The sequence below is a fragment of the Lates calcarifer genome, linkage group LG17 (assembly GCF_001640805.2).
Source record: "Lates calcarifer isolate ASB-BC8 linkage group LG17, TLL_Latcal_v3, whole genome shotgun sequence".
In the NCBI taxonomy this organism is placed as follows: Eukaryota; Metazoa; Chordata; class Actinopteri; family Centropomidae; genus Lates; species Lates calcarifer.
Genome location: NC_066849.1, coordinates 17,830,455 through 17,851,744, shown reverse-complemented (window position 1 = coordinate 17,851,744; position 21,290 = coordinate 17,830,455). Strand labels below are relative to the sequence as shown.

Here is a 21,290-nt window from a genome sequence, read left to right as displayed (position 1 = left end):
GTAGTAGTGAGCGTCTGCTTTCATTGGTTGATTTATGTGTCCATAACCGAATAAACCAACCATGCCACCGCCTGTCTGACCAGGAGTCCTAGCATCCGCGTCATTCAACCAATCGTAAGGCGTAGTTCCTCAGGTGGGCGTGACTCCTACTACCCTCAGCTAGCTAATGCTAGAAGAAAACCGAATCCAGGGAATTTTTCAAAACGAAACAAAATCGACTGAAGGTAACAGGGAAAGGACGTTACCGTACTGCAGGAGGTAATATTTTCCAAACGAGACTAATTTTACTCAATCGCAGAGACCGTATTCTTGCTTAATCGTGATGTGTGGTGACTGTCGTCGCGGTGTTTTGTTTTTTCTAAATGCAGATATGGAAGTAGCTAGCGAGAAGCTAGCCAGCGTTAGCATGAGAATACATTAACGCTAGGACACGGTGAAGTGTAGCTATGTTTAAATATAGCGAATGAATGGTTCTGCGTGTATGTGCAATTGAGATTTGTATATAGCATTGAACGTAAATGTGAGTTCCGCATTTTGGTCATTTTGAAGCGCTCCATTTACGGTGTTTTGCTCGCTGTCATTTTAGATAAAATGCTAACAGTTCATGTTAGTTGTGCAGAGCCATCGTCGCCCTTAGCAGCAGCAGCAGCAGCAGCCTGTAATAACTGCACCTCTGAAATCAAGCGGCGTCGTTTTACTCTTATCAAGCCAAATATGAATCAACTATCAGAGTAACAAACGCAGTTTATGCGTATTAATATCCTAGTTCTTATAAGGAGAGCAGCTTGCTGCAGCATTTAAACAACTTTAAGGCCCTAGGTGGAGTTAAAGGGGCTGTGAAGGCCCCTTTTTGTTGTGGTTAGACAGCTGGGGGTCATGTGGCCCTTCATTCACGGTCAGTCCCGGAAAGAGGGTCCATTCTTATTAATCAGTTATATTCTTGAGTGAAATAACGTTTCAACAGGAGTCATCATTTCATGTGAAAGTAAAAGTCGCTCTATATTGTCAGTTTGATCGGTTTTATGGACACACAGTTATTTTGGAAGACACATCTTTCTCAGTGTGAGATTTGTTTACAAATGTAACAAATTTGATTCACCCAGGCAAACCCAACTCCTCTCTTTTCATTCAGCCTGCTTGAAGCCTGACTTTTTTTTGTCATCGTTTTAAGCTCACACCATGTTTCCTGCACTACAGGCTGTTTGTGTTTGATGCAAATTACTTGTTGAATGACAAAACAGTATTTGACTTGCCTTGTTGAAGGAACTCAAATAAGAAGTGTGATGTTTTTTTATGTTGCATGTGGTAGATGCCTGTGAAGTTGTGAATGAGAAGCGACCATGCATTTTTGTAGATGTTTTTGTGTTATTTTGTTTGAGATAAAAACAGATTTGGGTATTTACCATTCTAACCACGTTTAAGTGTTGCAGTGGAAATGCTGATGTAAAACGGGTTAATCTTTCCAGATGTGCCAATCCTGAAACTAAACTGTTCTAAATCAGGATATTACTAGTAAATTCATTTATGTTGCATGTGTGATTAAATACCAAAAGTGGTACATTTATTGTCCGTTGTTGGGAAAGGAGAGTTTGGGTGGCACCTGTGTGGCTGACAGTGCCAGGTGTCATCTAAGTTCATTTTCAAAATGGTAAATTCTTGTCAGCCGTGAGCAAGAACAGTTACTCTCATGCCACCTGTTTGTTGGAGATGGGGAAAAAATGTGCCTCCACAATTATTTTTCTTCTATACAAGTGCCTTGTACGTCAAAGCACAGCTCTTTTCACCTTTAATAACTTTTTCAGGAACTCTGACCTTTTTAGGAAGCCAAGAACTACACCTGCTTTTTATTGGTCTAAATTAAGTAGGGCTTTACCTAACAATATAACAATAATCGAGTATTGATTCATCTGTCAGTTGGTTTTATGACTAATCATTTAGTCTATAAAATGTCACAACATAGTAAAATGGCTGTCCCAAGTTCCCAGAGCTCAATGTGACATCTATTTATTGCCTTATTTGTTGAACCAACTGTCCAAAAACCAAAGACATAAAGTTCACTGTTGTATAAAACAGAGAAAAACTGAAAGTCCTCAGATTGGATAAGCTGGAGCCAGAAAATGGATGTTGTTTTTGCTTGAAGAACAACCTAAATGTTAATTAATTTTCTTTCAATCGACTAATTGTTTCAGCTCCAAGTTCCTGGTCCATAGTTTTCTGCCCTCAAAAAAATCTATGTTGTAGAGTTAATTCTTTGGTGTTATCAGGGTGAAGTTTGTTGTGCTTGTCACTGCTGGTTGGTCAAACAGAAGACTCAGGGCTACTATTGTTTGTGTACAGCTTTCATTCACACAGTAAGTTGAGCTTTAGTTGCCCGTAGTGACTAAACACGTGTGATTTTTTTCACACAATGTCATTGTCTATTATGAACCTAACCATAGTGAACACACATCTTGTAGTCATGTTTCAATTTAAAGCAACATTATGCAACTATTTTGCATTGAAATAACAGCTTCAGTATCATTTTAATGGTACAGTACTTGCAACATGGGTTGAGTGGGTACAATACCCCATGAGTAATGCTTGAGTAAAGTGTGTTAAACTTGCGTAAGGTGTGTAATTCTTTATGGTATCATGTCGCGCACAGAAGAAGCTAGCTTAGTAATTTTGTCTTTCACTTATCCACCCCTTCAATGAATTTTGTGTTTGTTACCTGAATGAGCAATGGGCTTTGTTTTCTGTGCATGAGCTTTTAGCTTTTTGGGGTGCGTGTGTAACTTGGAATCAGAGCCCAACAGAATTTATTGCACCAGCATCCTATAATTGCCACTTATGGCTGCAGAGGGTGTTGTTGCTCTTACATGTTACTCACTTTTCAGTTGTTCCCAATTTGAGTTTGTAAAATGGTTCTGGCATTTTGAAAAGGAGCTTGAATACACTGAATATGCCCTGACTGCCCATGTTATCCCCTCCAGGTTTACCTGCAACACTTGACAACCAAATGGCTACCGACATGCCCATGGACACGGTGCCGGCTCCTCACCCTACCCCAACCTCACCCCCAGACCCTGCCCCAGCCTCATCTCCTGCTCTCAGTTCCAGTGCAACCCAAGACCAGGTTCCCACCCAGGAGCCAGCAGTAGCTGAAACCCCTCACACAGCAGTGACCTCAGAACAAGATGCTGCTCCAGATCTCACCTCAGGTCAGCCTGCAAACCCAGACGTCGCCCCAGGGCTTGCTCCAGGTTCTGAGCCATCCCCAGCCCCTCCAGTGCCACCAGTCAGCGCCAAGAACCCCAGCTGCAAGATCATGACTTTCAGGCCCACCATGGAGGAGTTTAAAGATTTCGCCAAATACATTGTCTACATGGAGAGTCAAGGAGCTCACCGTGCTGGCCTGGCCAAGGTGAGGACAACACAAACACAATTACACCCACGCACATATGGTATACTGTCCATTCTCTTACACATACACTCACATATATGGTGCTGTTCTTTACAGACCTGTGGTAATGTCTCATTGTTACCTTTTCAATCTACAGTCAAGTATCTATCTTAAGTGTCTAAAACTATCAAAAATATCAACGAGGCCTATTAAGTTAGAAGAGCACAAAGTATTTGTATTTATAATGATACAAACAAACATTTCTTTGCATTATAGAGGCTGAAATCAACAAATATTCAACATTTTATGTTACCAAGTTGCCGTTAGTAAATGTTCAGTCAAATAATGAAGAGATTAAATGTATCTGATTATTCGTTTTTCAACTCTACAGTGGAATTAAATAGAATTTGAATGCCCTGGCAGATTAGAAAGCTATACATACCACAAATAAGGTACAATAAAAGTTGTAAGGAGTGATAAAGGTTGTATGATATGCTGATAATATTCTTGTTGAATGTAAAACTTATACTTTGATGTAGCAGGAAGTATCTCTCAATTTGAATGCTGGCTTATGTCATGTAAATGCTATCCATTGGCTCTCTTTAACAGGTTATTCCACCAGAAGGCTGGAAGCCGCGGAGATCCTATGACACCATTGAGGACATGGTGATTCCAGCTCCCATCATGCAGGTGGTGACCGGTCAGTCAGGCCTGTTCACCCAGTACAACATCCAAAAGAAGTCGATGACTGTGGGAGAGTACCGCAAGCTGGCCAACAGCAAGAAGTAAGTTGGTGCAGGGGCCCCATCTCTAAATGTGGTCATTCTTTTTTACTTGTTGACGTGGTCAATCATGTGTTTAGAAGGGACTGTAACTGATGATGAGAGGCTTTCATTCAAATTTCATATATTACAAGAGAATTGATTTGTTTTAGAGTGTCTTTTCTGACCTCTGGTGCTCAAAAAAATTCTTGAATGACATTGAATGGATGTTATAGCATATCAATATTGAGGATTTTGTGATTGAAATATAAAACACTACTACTGATAATAAGATAGAATAATGATGTTAATATATAAAATGTGTATTAAAACAGTGACACTGTTCTCCTAATTTTTTTGTTGCTGTTAAAGTTAAAGCTATTTGGAAAAATGTGTCAAAACTAGTGCTTTCTCTGCATTAGAAACGAAGTATGTCAGTATGAATTAAGTCATTTTAAAATAGCCCTTATTGTAAGCATTTATTTATCATGTGTATGTGTCTCCTATTCAGTGCTTTTAGGCCAAGTTATATGTAAGTGACTGAAAACTGAAACTGTCAAGTGGTGGATGCTTGCCAACATGAGGGTGTAGTTGAAAGGCTGACTCTCTACTCACTGCTGACAGTATATTTGGTTCTGTTCTCTTTTTAGGTACTGCACACCTCGCCACAAAGACTTTGACGACCTGGAGAGGAAGTACTGGAAAAACTTGACATTTGTGTCACCCATTTATGGTGCAGATGTCAGTGGCTCCATCTATGATGAGGTGAAGGTCTTGTGTGTGTGTGTGTGTGTGTGTGTGTGTGTGTGTGTGTGTGTATGTGTGTGTATGTGTGTATGTGTGCGTGTATGTGTGTGTGTGTGTGTGTGTGTGTGTGCTCATTTGTTAAGAGTAATTTACCAACCCTACTTACTGCGCTCAGTACTTTTTAAACATTTTGTTTGACCACAGCACCATCTGGTGGTACAGCTATTGATGGACTTTGAGGACCATATGTCCAGACTGTTCTCTACATGTTAATCATAGAAAATGCATACTGTTCTGTCCAGGACATCCAAGAGTGGAACATCGGCCACCTCAACACACTGCTGGATATGGTGGAGCAGGAGTGCGGCATCGTTATTGAGGGCGTAAATACCCCGTATCTGTATTTTGGCATGTGGAAGACCACATTTGCCTGGCACACTGAGGACATGGACCTCTACAGCATCAACTACCTGCACTTTGGACAGCCTAAGTCCTGGTCAGTCACTGTTTTTTTTCTCAACGTTTTCTGTGCAGCCTCAATCATTTTAAACTTTTAATTGGATTTAAAATCTCTGCGTGGTGCACAGCATTAGTGTCCAAATGTAGCTACTGGTCATATAATGAGGTTGTAGGCTACAACTGACAGCAGTAGCAATCACTGTGATGATGTGACTGTGATGATTCACAAAACTGGCTGGACTGTATTGGAGTGCTGCTGATGGTAGTTGTGTGACAAGCAGCACCTGACGTGTTGGCATGCACTGTGGAAAATTTAACAACCTGAGGATCCTGTCTGTCTGATACCACCTGAAATCCTAGAGTAGTTAACAGCACCACCTAAAGTCCAAGTGGAGCCTAACAGGAACATAATCCTTAGCCCATGAATTGCTACTATTAATCGATTGGGGAAAACACAACTTGACATTTCATGTAGTTCAATTTTAAGAACCACAGGTAGAGCAGATTGTAACTTATACTACCTCATCACAATTTGATCCAGTCAGTCTGAGCATTATTAGTATGATGCAGTCCTTAAGTGATTAAGGAGTGAGTGTATTTCAAATTTTGTTGCTTCCTTTCAACTTTGTGTGCTGGAAACGTAATTTTTAAATGGTAATCGACCTTTAGGACGTGAGGACAAATGCTTCATTAATTTGTGCTAGAATTCAGTTTTGTTCATCTTCTCTTCTTCTACCATTTCTTGTCTTTTTTTTCTCCTCAGATTGCTATAATTTGACCTCAAATTTGAGCTTAAAATCCCTAAAGAATGTTGAACAAAAGAAAAAAACAGTACAACATGACCTGATTCTTACTGGTGTTGTGAAATTCAAGGTTTCATCATAACTTCGTTCTTGTGGATGCACCAAAAGTTTGCTGAAACCATTTGTAGCAGCTGGTGCCCAGTATAGGTAGTTATAGTGATTTGTTCTGTTATATTGCTTCCTTGCTTTCTATTCTGTGCATCATTATTACATTTCCTTTTGTCTCTCTGTCACTCACCGCTGGAGGTCCTTGGTACCTGAGGAAAAATACTTTTTTTTCTTTTCCTCTCCTGCCATTTGATATTCTCTTCTGTGTGTGTGTGTGTGTGTGTGTGTGTGTGTGTGTGTTTTTTCCCTTTCCGTCAATATTTTTTTTTTTTATCTCTGGCACTGCAGGTGAGCAGAGCCAACCTTGCCTTGGAGCATTCAGAAATACAGTATTCTGTGTGTGTATGTGTGAGGTGAATGAGTGTGTGTGTTTGTTTCTAAGCTTCCCTTCTCTGTTTGCTCTCTTACCTATCTTCATTTTTATCACAGTATGCTTCCCTTCCACCTTTCTCCCTCTCCTGTTCTCCTCCTGGAGTGGTGTACAGTGTGTGTGTGTGTGTGTGCGCGCACGCATGGTACCAGTTCTACTCTCTGTGATGTGCTCTCATTAAAATCATCTACCTGTCTCGTTTTCATACCTCTCACTGAGTGTGGCTATGTATCATTACAACTCAACTGTCAACGTATGTGTGTGTGTAGATAAAAATGACATTCATCAGCTGTGATTTTCAGTCTGGTGTTCAACAAGCTGAGTTCAGTGGTAGCGGTGCCATGCTTACAGAGAGTAGTGCAGGTACTAAATTGGCAAGCAATGGGTGTTACTGTCTTGCTCATGGACACGTCAGCAGGACTTGTTTGGTACATAGTTTGAATCAATGACTTACAGAAGAAATGCATATGACCAACATCAACAAGGCTCTGGAAATAAGTGTATAGAGTATGGCACTGGTTTTACACATTAGTTTGTTCATGGGCCTTGAGGAATACCACTGCTTGTGAGCAAAAAAAGCCTTTGTCGATGTTGCTTTAGGTAGTGTCAGTTGGGTCTGAAGTCTACAAGTTTGAAATGGAAATAAATCTGTGGTTGTGGACGTACCAGACCTCTGTAGTTGCTAATGTAGCCCTGGGGCTAGCAGCTCAAGGCTACATTAGCTGCTACTTGTATAACACACTTGAATCTTCTACTGAACTGAACTACTGATTCCATTGTGAGTAATGTATGTGCCATGTTTTGAAACAGAAGAAGAATGTCTCTTTTTTTCTTTGGAGTAAAAAAGAGAATACCTCTGGTTCTTCTTCATCATTTCTACCCATCTCTGAGAATGGAGTCTGATGATGTTATCGTAGTGCAATGCTAAATTGAAGTACTCTTTTAAGAAGTATCAGAGCTTATGTAGACTTTTTCTGTTGCAGCGTTCAGGTTCCTCTTTTGTAGGTTTGTTTATTCTAAATATTTTCTTAGGGCATTTTGTGCCGTTTATTATAGAGGAGATAGAGAGATGACAGGAAATGTGGGGAAGACAGAGGTCCCTGGCTAGATTTGACCTATAGATGTTGCAGTTCATGGTTAACACTCTAATGCTCCTAGACTAAAAGGGCTCCCTAACAAATGTAGAGGCCTTTCTTTTTCTTTCATACTGCCTCTATTGCTTTTTGAAGTTTATCTGCCTTTGCAGAGTCTGCAGTTTGCTAGCCCATCTATACATTCCATCTTTTTGCTTTTATTGCTTTTCTCCTCTTTATACGTCCATTTAGTTTACTCTTACCACCATCGCTGTCATTTAAGACTAATTAACTCCCAGATGAATGGGTGCACACCATTCATTTCCTTTTTAAACATGCTTTTCTTTTTTCTCCCTCTTTCCTTTCTTTTGTCTATTTTTCTCACTTGGTTTTGCTCCCTTTCTCTCTCTCACTCTGTGCTCAGCAGGCCTTCCTATCTTCATACTTCTGAAATTGAATCATTTTCACTTTTACACTTGTGTGTGGTAAGGTAATTACAGGCTGTTAAACAGACCATGCCCCCTTAAAGCACACACACATTCTCTCTTTCTCTTCCACTCCTCTCATAGTGCAGCCGTTTGTGAAATTAAGTCCATTCCCCATGCAACTCTGCTCCCATCAAAGTCAGACCCCACCGTAACAACTACTACTGCCATACACACATACTCACACAAAAGCACACTGGTGGATGTATGAAAGATCTCAGCCGTAGCAGTCACTCCCTTTCTCCCTGTCTTTATCCCTCCATCATTCTCTTTCTCTTTATTTTTATTGCTGAAACCCTCTCAATCACCCCTCTACCCCAACACACACCAGTAGATCTGCTGTCAGATAAAAGATTAGCCTCAGAGCATGTGAGGGAAAGGTAGTGAAAAACTGACTAAAGAGAATTGAAATGGATATTTTGAAGCGTAGCTCAACTGCAACTTCCTGTGAAGGGAGGGAGTTTATTATGAATCCATCAGTCCTCCAACCTCCTCTGTAGTCCAACGGTTTTGAACCATTCTCGTTTGACAGTTTTTCTCCCCAGAGGGGAGAAATGGAGAGCTGAAGATCTGCATATGGCATTAGCTGAGTTGTAACTGCGGTTTGGATGTTGGGTGGGTTTGGAGTGATTGAAACCGCCTTTAAAGATTCTGTAGTACTATTTAGTTTCTAGGAAGACCCTCGGGGATCTGCTGCAAGGAGCTTTTTTCTTCTCCCTGTGCTACATGTGTGTTCATGTATGTATTTAAATTATTAAGAGTTCTTAATTTGAGGGTATGCAGACAATTAGGAAAAGGTGTTTAAAGAGTGTCTGATCTGGTGATTGCACTTCCTGATTAAATAAATAAAGTACTATTAGAATCTCAGAATCCCAACGTGCTGTCTGCTCTGCAAAGCATTAAAAAAAAAAAAACGCCTTGAACTGGAAAACACTGAATAAGAAGAATGCACATATTCCAAGCCTGTCTGTTAGCGGGAAAAACACACTAAAGCACCGTGCTGCTCTATATGCTGTCAACACATCTTAATGCCACCTGCTAGGAACGCCTCTCCCACCATAGATAAATCATGCTCTTCCTCAGAGAGGTGGAAAAGTTCAAGCCTTCGTTTGCCGTGTGTTGTTTTATTTGTGTGCTTCTCTCTCTGCTGCCGGAGTGACAGACGTGTTGCTGCCATGGCAACCGTGGCCTTAGGAGGGAGGGAACAGGAGGAGACACGCTGATCGGCTGATTTGTTTAGTTTGATGCTGGGATGGAAGGGATCATCTGAGGGATGTTCTCTGGCACAGGCTGCTCTGAAATTTCATGCACATTTACACAGAAAACTCTGCTGTGTGATGCTCCCCGAGGACAAAAACACCTTTAAAGGAATATGTGAGCATTTTAGAAAATGTACCTTGAAGATCAGTATTGATTTCATCTTCAGTACCCATGACCTGTTTAGGCTAACTAAGCACAAACACTGTAACACATGTTACTTAACAGCCATATTGTTTGACCTCCAGTTTGTGCCTGAGTCCCAACATAACTTCAGACCTCACATCACACTGTTGAGGGCAGAGGGAGGTCAGTTGTGAAATGGGTTTTGAGACACACAGCCTTTTAAGTGATACATGCTACTAATGAAAATAAGTGCTTACACAACATTATAGGGCAAAAGTGCAGGACAGTTTGTATGATACAGTATGTTCCTAATTTAGTTGCAAATGCACAGTATGAAAGAGTCAATATGGCTCAGTGATGTGTGTGGAGAGACGAGTCAGAATGTTGTTTGTGGTTGTGTTGAGACTCATGAGAAGGAGCGTTAACAGTATGAAATTGTATGACCCAAACCCAAGGTCAGGTTTAAGTAAATTACAACTCATTTTAATGTCTTAGTCATGACCCATTATTTTCAAGTGCAAGTATGCTCACACTTAGAGAAAGATTATGGTTCTTAGCACCACAACAAAGATACAGAGAGCATTAAGGACTTTGATCAAGGGCGGCTGATGTTGGGTAGTTGTGTAAATCCAGGCTATAACAATAAAACGTTAAAGGATGCTGCACCTCTCTGAAGTTCGAAGCTTTCGTCTACAGGTGGCAGTGTGGCACTGCAACTTGCCTCCCCTGTCTGAAATCCAGTTTGTCTTTTCTCTGTGTTTATTATTTTTATCTCTTCCTCCCTCTCTCTGTCTTAAGCTCTTGTGCATTCTTTTTCCTGTCTCTCTTTACGTGGTGTTGCCTCTCACCATCACTCCATCTTTGTTCTTTCTTTCTAATGCTCTCCTTCTGTTTCTCCTTTTTGTTTCTAACATCCGTGTGGCTGTTGAGGCTTGAGTGAGAACGTATTTTTTTTCCGCCCATAGTTCATTGCCTGAGGTCTCTGGAGGCTTAAGCAACCCCGAGGAAATAATTGCAGTAATAAAAAGCATTGTAATAACTTCACAAATGAACGGATTAGATTTGAGCTTTGCTGGCTCCCTCCCACTCTGTTTTACAAATAAACTCACTTTCTAAATGCAGCATCTGATATTTGGTGAAATGGTACAGGCATTGCAGTGCCTACCTTATGTTTTAACAGTAAAACACTTTGATTTCTTGGCAATGTTAGTGCCTTGCTCTGCCTGTAGAGTAATATGGAACCAGAGCCACAGGGCTGCTGTATTTTTACAGTAATACAACAGAAACAAAGTGGAAGGAGGGGAAGAAATTAAATACTACTAAGAGAGAGTCATTATTGCTAATTTGGCCAGTTAAAAAAATCAAAGCAGTAATAGAAAAAAAGATCAGCTAGAGCAGTCAAAACATTATAACAGATTTAAGCAAAATGGTATCAAACTGAACCCTACCCCAGCACACCATCCAAACATTTACAAGAATAGTGATTGGTTTGCATGATGTGTGCATGTGTAAAAGAGGAGGGGAGGGGTAGAGTGGTGAGATGTGCGGCATGGGAAATTTCATTTCTTAAAATGGTAAGCGCTGAGGGCTGTGAAATAACCCAGCACTCCCAAAACAGCCATTTCTCCTGGTCCTGCCCTTCACCGGTCATTTTATCTTTTGCCATCGCCCTTTCTGTCTCCACTTCTTCTTCCTTTCAAATTATAACTATATTGTGTCAGCTTTAATTCCTTTGGTATTTTCAGATCTATATCCCTTTTGCCCCAAACAGCCACTGTACAGCTGTACAGACATTAGTCGTGGCTAGCTAGCAACACATGGCCATGTGTCTTTGGAGTGTGTGTGTGTGTGTGTGTGTGTGTGTGTGTGTGTGTGTGTGTGTGTGTGTGTGTCTGTGTGTCTGTCTGTCTGTCTGTCTGTCTGTCTGTCTGTCTGTGTTACTGTGTGACAGCTAAGACTATGTCTGATCTCAAAATTTGACAGAGACTCTCATTTTCTGTGTTATTTTCCCAGAGAGTCTTGTCATTTTCTTATTCTGGTTTCTTTTTATGGTGAGTCATAACCCTCAAGTGTTTTGCTCAAGGTGCAGTGTTGTTGACTCATATGATCACGTCACACCTAGCATGAATTTGCGTCCGTTTGCATCTTTGCATTGACTTTATATATTATTATGCTGCTTCGACCTTAATTGGAACACTAAGTATTGCTCAATACTTACACTGCTTCATACAGTAGCCTTAGAAAAAAAAGTGATTTCATGATATGTTGAATGTCAAGAAGCCAGCCCAGTCAGAATCTGATTGGCCTGCAGTTTCCATTTTTACATCAATTTTATTTGCAAATGATCAGTGACCAACAAGGTCAGTTGTAGATTAGACTGGATAAAACTTGGGGATTCCTTTGACCTTTCATAGATCAAAAATGCAGAAGAGGCCAAAGAAAATCTTGTCATTCTAAAATGACCATATCTGAGAGAATAATGTATACATATTTGAGATATTCTAGGAAAATGCATGAGAGTAATGGTACCATAATATTCAACGGGAGTTATGTATTCTACTTGACAAGAATATTTGAAAAGGAAGAACAGAAATTTTAACAGGTTATAGAATAAGCTGCGGTACAGTTTGTTTTTATATTTCTGCAGATGTCAGACTTTTGTTCCTTCTGGTAACAAGGTGGCCTGTCTTAGCAATAGGCAAAACTTTCACTAAACTGACCACCGTCTTACCCCCTCTGTCTGCAGGTATGCCGTCCCACCTGAGCACGGCAAGAGGCTAGAGAGGCTGGCACAAGGTGAGTAACTGCTTTCAGTAAAATCCTTTTCTTTTGCCTTCTTTATTTTACCCCTTTATACCCTGCCCCAGCTTCCTGTTAGGCAGTAATGCATGCTAAATGAAGGCGCAAGTGCTTCAGACTGTTCAACACACTATGAAATTGTACACATGCTAGACACTTAACACACTGACAGAACACACACTAGCACACATTCAAAGCATACTTACCGTTCTCCCTCGCACAGGAGAATAGAAAGTAAAGTAGCAGCTCTCCGCTACACCCCATCATGTTCCCCTTAAGCACAGCATGCACATCACTGTTAAGAACCCTTTACCACTCACGATAAACAACCGTTCTGCAGTTTCTTGTCTGGCTAACACACTGGTCCTCACAGTAAACAGTGTGGCACATGCTGTAGAAAAATGTTTCGCATGTGTTCACTAGATGAGAAACATTCATATCCCGCTTTCTCACCACATATAAAAACATAGATTTCTTTGTCACCTGGCTGTGCTAAAATGGGGCTCGAGAAGGAGGAGCAGCTTGGAGCACTTAGTGTGTGCAGTCACTTGTACTAAAAAGATCAGGAGGGCTGGAGATGCATAAGTTTGGAGGGAGAGTCTGGCTGAGCTGAAGCCAGCAGCATCAACTGTCAGTTCTGCAAGGAAGGAGTAAACCTACAAAGCCTGTACAACGAAGTCCAATCAAAATAGTGATCCAGACTGTGCATTGATCAATAGAAGAGCCAGCACTGGCTGCTGCTTGCTACCTTGTCTTCATACATGTGACGACTGAAGAGCACTGCAGATTTTTAACAAAATCAAGTGCATTAGAACCAGTTTTTATCAGAGTGCATCTCTAATTTACTTGAACATTACATGCTTTGCTGAATGTTATAGCTAAAGATGGTTCTGACCTAATGGGTTTTTATCTAAAATCATGTCTGACTCAAATAGATGGGGTCTGAAGCGTGATAGTCTTTAGTCATTCTGCCTTTAGTGTTTCGTCAACCATCTGCCCCTCTCTCTAGCACAAGATGTCTCCCTGCATCTCTCCCTTTCCTTTCTCCCACCCATGTTCTCCTCCTCCCTGTTTTGATCAATGAAGATTACCTTGTGTATTGCATGTTGTTCAGAGTGAGGTAGAAGATGTGGGGTTGATGAGGGAGAGTTGTCCAGTCCAAACTACATTAAACAGACACACCGTTTGTCCTTGTTGCTGTCAGGAGCTGAGAACAAATCAATAATCCCCAATGCATAGCCCCTGTCACTTGCTATCCATCTTTTATACTGGAGTGGCTACCATATGTAGCGCACGATATGTGACATGTGAGACAGTCTCTTCAAAGGAAAAGAATTCACTGTGTAATTTATGGTAAAACATGCAGTTGTCATCATCAAAGTTTTAGCTATATGCATATGTAACAACGTAACAGTTGACCATAATGCCATAGGAGGGAAATCACAGGTTAAACTCATAACATAACAGTGCCTCCATGACAGAGGTGCTGGAACTAGGAGACCTAAAATCATGTAGCAACTATTCATGTTGTTAGATACACCTGTGTTATTCTAAATCCTGATCTTTAGCGTCGAGCGAGCCCCATTTTGTTCACCCTAAACCTTTAATCAGTGTCTTGATTCACACTGTAGTGAATCAGACACTGATTAAAGGTTTACTTGGTGAAAGCATTTTTGAAAATCAGTATTCAGAAGAACCACTGCCTTGGATAAAACACAAAAATACACATTAATAATATTAATAATGGCTGTTTTCCATTTAGTAATTCCAGTTCCACTGCCCTCATGTTGTTCATGTTAAACTTACTGCCCCACCTAAATGTAACAGAACCATTATTGGTGTCATTATTTCCACCTGTGCCTTTCCTACAATACATCCATCTGAAGCAGATTTTAAGTGTCAGCCATGCTTTCTTTGTGAGGTTAATTAAAAGAATTCATTATGCAGTAAAATTGATGTAAGATTATTTTTTGTGTAACATTTACTGTATGTCACGTTTGTCTGTCATACTAATGATGGTTTTCAGTGAGATTGTCGAATGTTAAATCTAAATGGATTTGATATGAGATGTGAAAACTTTCATATTTGATAGTTAAATTCAATCTTGGGATAGTAGATGAGATAAAATGCTATCAAACTCAAGTCTTAAAATGCACGCAGTAGACATGTCTTATCATTCTTCATGTCAGTATTCAGCTTTCAGTCAGTCAGATTGTAGCCTCTCTTATCTAGGCAGCTGGCAGTGGGAGGAAAGCAGTTCCAACGTTATTTAACAAGCACCCACTGACCTATCAAAGCCATCGTCAGCACAGGCAGCCAACTGTTTACGAGGTCCTAAAAAGACAGTTATGAGTATAGTAGGAATGCCTAATGGGGCTGGGACAATGGTCTTGTTACTTGAAAACTCCTCTCCAAACATTTGACACAGCGACAGCCGTTGTTCTTATCGCTCCTCATTTCCACATTATTTCAGCCGTCAGACTTTTTTGGGTGGAGTGGGTGGTGGGTAGGGAGGGTGCAAGGTTGGAGGCAGGAACTTAATTTTCAAACTCAAAAGGACAGAATGAAGCCTTTAAGTTAATATCACCCCGTAGAGAGCTCAGAAAGCCAGCTGCATTTTAATGGGGATTAATACCCGGGCTCCGTCTGCACATTATTCACCTTTATCAGCTCCAACAAGCAGGCAGGCGATGAGAGAATAGAGGCCCCCTCTCCCTCTCACGCTTTGTAGGGTAGAACAGAGGCTGAAACAATGCAGTGAAAATGAAGGATGAAATGGGTGCCGATTATACTGTCAGTCACATTAAAGTTTAACCGGGTGGAGGCTTGGATGGACCCCCCTTTGAGGCACTGGCGGGTACAGACCATAAAAAGTGGGAGAGTGAGCGATAGAGGAGAAACTCCTGCTTTGATTATGCAGAGGCCATCTGAGTTTCTCTGTCTCCAAGAGCAAAAGTAAGCCTTTGTTTTAGAGAGAGAGTTGGGGCTTTGAAAACCCAAAATGTCTGAGGGGGGTATATTATGATCTCAAAGTAGGCTGTGTTTTAAGGAATTGGGCTTATTTTGTAACACAAAAGGTAGCATTGCAAGTTTCAGCAGTTGTGTAAGTGTGCTGTAGATCAAAATAGTAGCAGTTAAAATCACACATTTTCACAATACACAATTGCAAAGTACTGTGACCTCAGAATTTCTTTTTAGTAACCTTGGAGACAGAACCACAATTGGTAGCCTCTGTCTATCAATTTCAGTGCTGCTGCTGCTTGCACAATTTCGATACACCCAATTGTGTCACTGAAAATCAGACCTTCTTCAGGCAAAGGATTTCTCTTTGGTTGTGCGGAATGGGATAACGATTTCTGGAAGTGACAGCACCCAGTTTTAATTTTGTGCTGTAGTCTTTCTTTGTGCCATAATGCGATCCATCAGATTTCCCCTGAAATCCAACCTGGAGGCGCACAACAGTGCATTAATGCACTGGTAATGTGATTATTCCACACTTTAGGCAGTAAATTAATTTACACCCATGTTAACGGAAAACCAGATTTCCCTTTTCCAGGTTGTGGGATTAACAATAATCAGTAAACACAGCTGGATTTCTGCAGGAGAAACCTGTTTTAAATGGCAATACCTATCTCGCATTCTTCAGATACTTAACCTGCTAATTAAGCCCTCGTCCAAAAATTAAAAAAAAAAAAACTTCATTTTAACATTTAACATCTTTCTGATATCTTACATTAGAAACAAAACAGATTACACACATTTAAAATTATTATATTCCATCACATACATATATATATATATAAATAACCACATATACAGTAAATTAAAGGTGCCATAGAAATCTTAATGCTGATTGTACATCATATGAGCCGAGGTTGCAGAGTAATCAGACTGTTAAATGAAGTGATTACTCAAACAAAGTGTGCTTTATTGTAGTTTAAGTGAATTTTTATACAAGTGTTCTGGTTCAGAATAAGGAACAAATATTGTGGCAGCAGTGGTGATACATGCATTTAGTAATGCTTAATAGTTCTTTGAACGATCTACATCAGGTCCAGAATTTAGGATGCATGTGATTGGCACTTCAAAGTATACAGAGGCTACATCTATAACACCTACCACACATACAGTACCTCTGTGGTATTTATTGTCTATTCAACTGCCATGTCATCTCAAGTTTGCCATTCACAGATAAACTTCTTGACAGGCAGAAACCTCAGGGCTGGATTTAGTGACAGTGCTACCATGCATTGCCATTGCCTCTGGTATTGGTGTAGCTATTCATGGTTTTATCAGATAACGTGAGTTTCTCACAGACTGTACATTTGGTTTGTTGGCAAAATGACCCGAATACCTCATGCTCACTGTGACCTCTCTGCAGGCTTCTTCCCTGGCAGTTCCCAAGGCTGCGATGCCTTCCTCCGCCACAAGATGACGCTGATATCTCCATCCATCCTGAAGAAATACAGCATTCCCTTTGACAGGGTGAGTGGCAACTAATCCATGTTGTAACATACTGTAAAGGGACATTTTATTGTTCACCATGGTCTTAGCAGAATGGCATTGTCGGTGCTACATTTAGAAGATTCTGTTTTATTTCACCCAGTATTAGGTGACAGTCATGATACCTGCTTTAAGATAGAGCCATTTCCTACCTTAAAATGGGCTGACACAGTGTCACTCATCATTTAGTGTTCTCCCCACACTCTTGACTGCTGACTCAAATGTCTAGGTGAACAGTCCAGTGAAGAAAGCTAGTTTTCATTATCCCCTGGTCACAGCACCCATCATATCGACCATGTCAAGTGACAAAATTATGTCTAACAATGTCATTCATGCTCACGTAGTGACTGGATGATGATCATGATTGACAATCACATTGATAAAAAAAAAATAAAAGCTTGAAATATGTAATGATTGTAAAAGGATGTGAAGTTATATATTCCATACCCACTGTTCTCTGGTAACATAAGTGGGTCTAAGTGTAAATTTCACAAGAGATGGGCTTGTTTTGAGTGATGAATGACAACGCAAGCATGGTTAGTGGCTCAGCAAACACCATAACTACGACAAGCTGTATTAATGATACAGTGTGAGTAATGATCCTCTCTTGTGTCTGTCATTGGAAATTAATTGGCATTTTTTTCACTTTGTCATTTTGTTCTGTTCAGTAAGCAATATAAATCCTCACATAACAAAAATTAATGGAAGATTGAAAGAAAAAAAGCACAGAGCAGGCATACAAAGTTCTCCACTGTCAGCAGAGGGTTTTTTCCCCTCCACCCCATTTATCTGTTCACTCCCCCCTCAGGACGTCATTATCACTGCGAACACGTAACTTGTTACACACCTACAGTACCTCTCTCGATTCATGTGTAAAAATAAAACCGTCTTCTTGCGTTCTTGCATGAGCAAAAAGGGACGTTTGATATCTGAACCACTGCCTTTAGTTGAGGAAGTTTACATCCCACTCTCAGCCTCTACCCCTGTTTCTCCCCTCATGCCTGTCACCTTGTCTGGCTTGATGTGTCTCTCGATTGCCTGGATCCAGGGTTCACAAAGAAGTTGAGATCCACAGCCAGACATAGAGGGCTTAAGTTTTGGGGCAACGCATTAAAAAAGAATGTGCTTATCTTGTCCTCACATTTTTAAACATTCTCAGAATAACACTGAGCTCATGGGAAGATACTCAACACTCGAAGCAGCAGTCATGTTAGGCTGAATTAATTTTGCTCGCAAGTCAGAAAAGTTTAGAAAAAAGTTGTCACACAGGAGTTGAACTTGTGTGTTTATCCTTAAAACCTTAATTGCAACTGTTGTGTATGTGAGAGTCATGGGTAATAATAGAATACATTTTAGAATTAGATCAGATCATTTTTAATGATCAGGAAATTGGGAGTCACAGCTGCAAGTAATAATTGGGCAAGTCAAAAACAGTATATCATAAATAAGAAAAAAGCAAAGCGGGCAGCATAAACATAGAGAACTGATAATTTCAGCCCCCATACACAGTGTATATATAAAACAGGAATATGTGAGTAAAGGTGGACATTTATTTTGGAGGATCTGTACAATGACCACTCAGTAATTGCATGTTTGGAAAGCTTATTTAACACAGTTGACTGCTAATTTAATGACAATTTCTTAAAAGTAAAATGATTTGTGTAAAAATCAGCTTAATCAAAACCAAAAAAGGAGAAAAAGCTCTGCTCCCATTAAAGACAATGAGCTAGGATAGCTTATTTAATATTTAGTTTTTCCTATTTAAAAACAACTTTACAAAATATGATAAAATGCGCAATTAAAATGTGGCAAAATGGCCATATTTATAATGACTGAACAAAAACTTGACAAACAAGTGTTGTCTCCAAAACTAATTAAAACAAAGATTAATAGTGTCTCTGATGAGAGACCCAATTAATTTTTATTTAGCCACTTTATTAGATGCATAGTTGTCTTTATTGGACTTGATGTTGCAGTGGACCCATAAATGTGGCAGGAATTTTTCTTCATCCTCAGATGAATTTAATGGGGGTTCACAGAAAAGCAGTTTAAGCGATGTAATCTTTTTCTGTGTTTTTCTCTCGCTCTATGAACAGATAACTCAAAATGAAGGGGAGTTCATGATCACCTTTCCTTATGGATATCATGCCTGGCTTCAACCATGGCTTCAACTGTGCGGAGTCCACAAACTTTGCCACCCTGCGCTGGGTAGACTACGGCAAGATGGCCACCCAGGTAAGACAGGACAGACTAATATAGACTATATATTCTTGTGGCAATGAGATTATACCAGTGTAACAGAGGTACATTTATGAGTGCAGCGTTAAAACCATGTTGTAAAATCTGGATATTTGCCTGAAAGACAGTTGTATATCTGGAAAGTCTCAGAAATGATAGCAAATAGTACACAGTCTTCGAAATCTTTTTGAATGGTTACTAGTAGTTACTAGTAACGGCATATAAGCCCACTTGAGGCAGTGTGGATACTGTGCAGCCTGGGATGGAGGCAAAAAACCTGAATATTTAAGTATATTCTCTAACCTTTGGCAGCTTGTGAGTAAACTAATGGCATCAGCAGTGTCAGTGAGACAAGGTATTAAATTCTGAAGTGAAGGAAAACATATAGAAACCTTCACCACCGTCACACAACCACTCTGCAGGCAAATGTAGACACCCCACTTTGTTTGGAGGTTTGATCCAATGTGTGATTCAGCGGCAACTTAATTCTCTGAAGGGATGAAGTAATAGATCATATCAAAATATAAAAGTAGCGTCTGGTTCTCTGCTGCACACCATCTGTTACCAACAATAACTGTACTCTCGCATCCTTCCATTGACGCAAACTACCTCTTTGCCCGTGGGCTGCTGAGCATGAAATTGACAGGGCATGGGTTGGTTGTGGATGGGAGCCCAACTACAGTGTCCCTTGGAAGAACCTCCCCCCTTGTCTCTTTTCAACACATTCTACTTCATTTTCCTGTTCAGTTCCCCCTCTCTTTCCTTGCGTGCAAGTGTTCACGTGTGTGTATGTGTGGCCCTTCTCCCTGCTTTCTTTTTACTTGGCTGGATGTCAGATTTATGAGGTGCCAGTTTGCAGAAGTACAGCTCCCTCCCTTCTCTCTCTTTCTCATTTTCGACCTTCCTACTTTACCCATGTGGCCAGTTGTAATTTAAGAACCAGTAGTCCAGGCTCCAGCAGTCTCCCCTCTGCCCAGCCCAGTGCTCAAGGGAGCATCTCCACTACACTTGTCTCAGTCTGATAAAGAAGAGTGGTCCACTCTGCACTGCTAATCCGAGTTGACAAATCGACAGCGTGGCACCACACGCAGCGATTCAGAGGAATGTGAAAGAGAACAGCTCGGCCAGTGAGATGGGCTCTTTCTGCCAGTCCGTCTTCCTCCCTCTTTCTCTTTGTCTCTTACACAGACGTTTTCACTCTCGAGGGATGCTGTGGTAGCATAGTGGTTACAGAGACTGTCCCCTAACCACTGCTACTTAAATTCAGTATCAGCAGCAGTCGTATTGTGTATGCTTGAGCAAAACTTCCGAACCCATTCAGGCTTCCTCACTGTGAATCATTCTGAGTAAGAAGGTAGGCTCAGTGTCCCTTTGAATGTGGCTGGCCAAAATGGCACATGACCTGTTGAAGTGATCTTTTCTTCCTCCCTGCATGCTATTTCTGCTCATCCTCACTAATTAGAGGGTTCTGAAATTGATTTAAATGCATCATTTGGAAGTTTTTGGTAGTAACAGAAAGCTTTCTCTTGACAGCACTCTCGTATTAAAATTGATGCTGAAAAACACAACTAAAATTATCTAAATTATCTGTTTTTTGGCTTGCAGTGGCCTGCCTGTATCTGCTCATTGGCTGAGTGTGGCACATTTGTCAATTCAGCAACTTAATTGCTAGATTAAGTGGGTTTCTTGCTATGGTTCTAGTTCTCTCTTTTTTTGGTATTTATTTCCAGATGTCTGCATATCCTTAAAACATAAATTAGAACACCTGTTTTCAAGGCCATTAAGATTTACAGTGCAGTGACTGCAAATTAGCCATTAATTACTGAACTGATATTTAGAGTTTTGAAATATATTGTTATATATAATATAATAATCACTGCATACAGCTCACCTACGTCATTTGCTTCCCTGGCAACAATGAAGTCTCTCATTCTGTCTTGGTCTTTCTCTTAACTCTCCCTTTCTCCCCCTGTCTTTGGCTCAAGCACTCCTCTGCTAAATTGTTTGATTCTCTCTCCTCCCTCTCCTGTCCTCCCCCTGCCGAGCCCTATTCTGTCAGCACCAAACAGGACAGTGAACGATGGGGCTCGGGATCGAATTTGTCACTGCTTGGGGGCTGCCAGCTCATGACAGAGAGAGGAGAGAGAGAGAGAGAGCGAGCTTCATGTCTCAGTCTTCT

At 40.6% G+C, this 21,290-nt stretch overlaps 1 protein-coding gene across 1 annotated transcript in view; it reads left to right on the top strand.

The window, feature by feature from the left end:
• Nucleotides 1-123: 123 nt before the first annotated feature.
• Nucleotides 124-21,290, top strand: part of kdm4b (lysine (K)-specific demethylase 4B) — a 40,021-nt gene continuing 18,854 nt past the window's right edge. Inside the window, 9 exon segments of the mRNA XM_018673037.2 lie at nucleotides 124-258; nucleotides 2,973-3,403; nucleotides 3,992-4,167; nucleotides 4,794-4,908; nucleotides 5,193-5,386; nucleotides 12,318-12,367; nucleotides 16,752-16,855; nucleotides 18,970-19,023; nucleotides 19,025-19,108. Coding sequence (XP_018528553.1) covers nucleotides 2,999-3,403; nucleotides 3,992-4,167; nucleotides 4,794-4,908; nucleotides 5,193-5,386; nucleotides 12,318-12,367; nucleotides 16,752-16,855; nucleotides 18,970-19,023; nucleotides 19,025-19,108 — 1,182 coding nt within the window. The 5' untranslated portion in view covers nucleotides 124-258; nucleotides 2,973-2,998.